At 41.4% G+C, this 640-nt stretch overlaps 1 protein-coding gene across 1 annotated transcript; it reads left to right on the top strand.

The window, feature by feature from the left end:
- Window positions 1-6: 6 nt before the first annotated feature.
- LOC106944479 (ovarian cancer G-protein coupled receptor 1-like) lies at window positions 7-629 on the top strand (the record flags this gene model as incomplete). The annotated part of the gene is made up of 2 exons (XM_015027541.1): window positions 7-188; window positions 286-629. Coding segments are annotated over 2 exons (526 nt in total), but the record flags the coding sequence as incomplete, so codon positions are not given.
- Window positions 630-640: the final 11 nt, after the last annotated feature.

Raw genomic sequence — 640 nt, 5'->3', positions numbered from 1 at the left:
CAGGTGAAAAAGGGTCAAGATGCTCCAGTTTATGTCATCAACCTTCTTGTCTCTGATCTCATTCAGTTCTGCTGCAGAATTCCAGTAGATCTATATAATCCTGGTCTATCCAGTGCCATTTGCTCTGACATTTTATATCATGCTTTTATGGTCAGTGTCGGATTCATGGTGTGTATCTCCTGTGAAAGGTGTGTTTCCATTTTTACTTCTCTTCTTTCTCATATAATCACATCAGTCTGTTCTTCATGACCTTCAGGGACTAAACATCTCCATCTGTTATTGCAGGTATCTGGTCATTACCAAGCCACTGTGGTACAGATTCAGGAGAAACATCAAGACATATGTGGTGGTCTGCATTGTGGTCTGGATACTTCCACTTCTTTTTCTGCTATTTGCTTTTCTGACTCTAGGTGTTCAGATGGCTGCTTTCTCCCTCATAGTTGTTCTCATCCTGCCTTTTCCCTTGTTCATCTTCTTCCTGGTTGGGACTATCAAAGCTCTCTCTGGAGCTCTCAGTGTCCCAGCAGATGAAAAACGACGAATAGCAGCCATTCAGGTTGTGGTGCTGATTAATTACACTCTGCTTTATCTACCCATCATCATTTTGCTTCTACACGTCATTGTAGTATTGAATACTAAA

Source organism: Poecilia latipinna, unplaced genomic scaffold, assembly GCF_001443285.1.
Source record: "Poecilia latipinna isolate Pla-1442-1.1 unplaced genomic scaffold, P_latipinna-1.0 Scaffold11234, whole genome shotgun sequence".
NCBI classification, from domain to species: Eukaryota; Metazoa; Chordata; class Actinopteri; order Cyprinodontiformes; family Poeciliidae; genus Poecilia; species Poecilia latipinna.
Note: the sequence above shows the minus strand (reverse complement) of the source record. Positions and strands in the feature narration are given on the sequence as shown.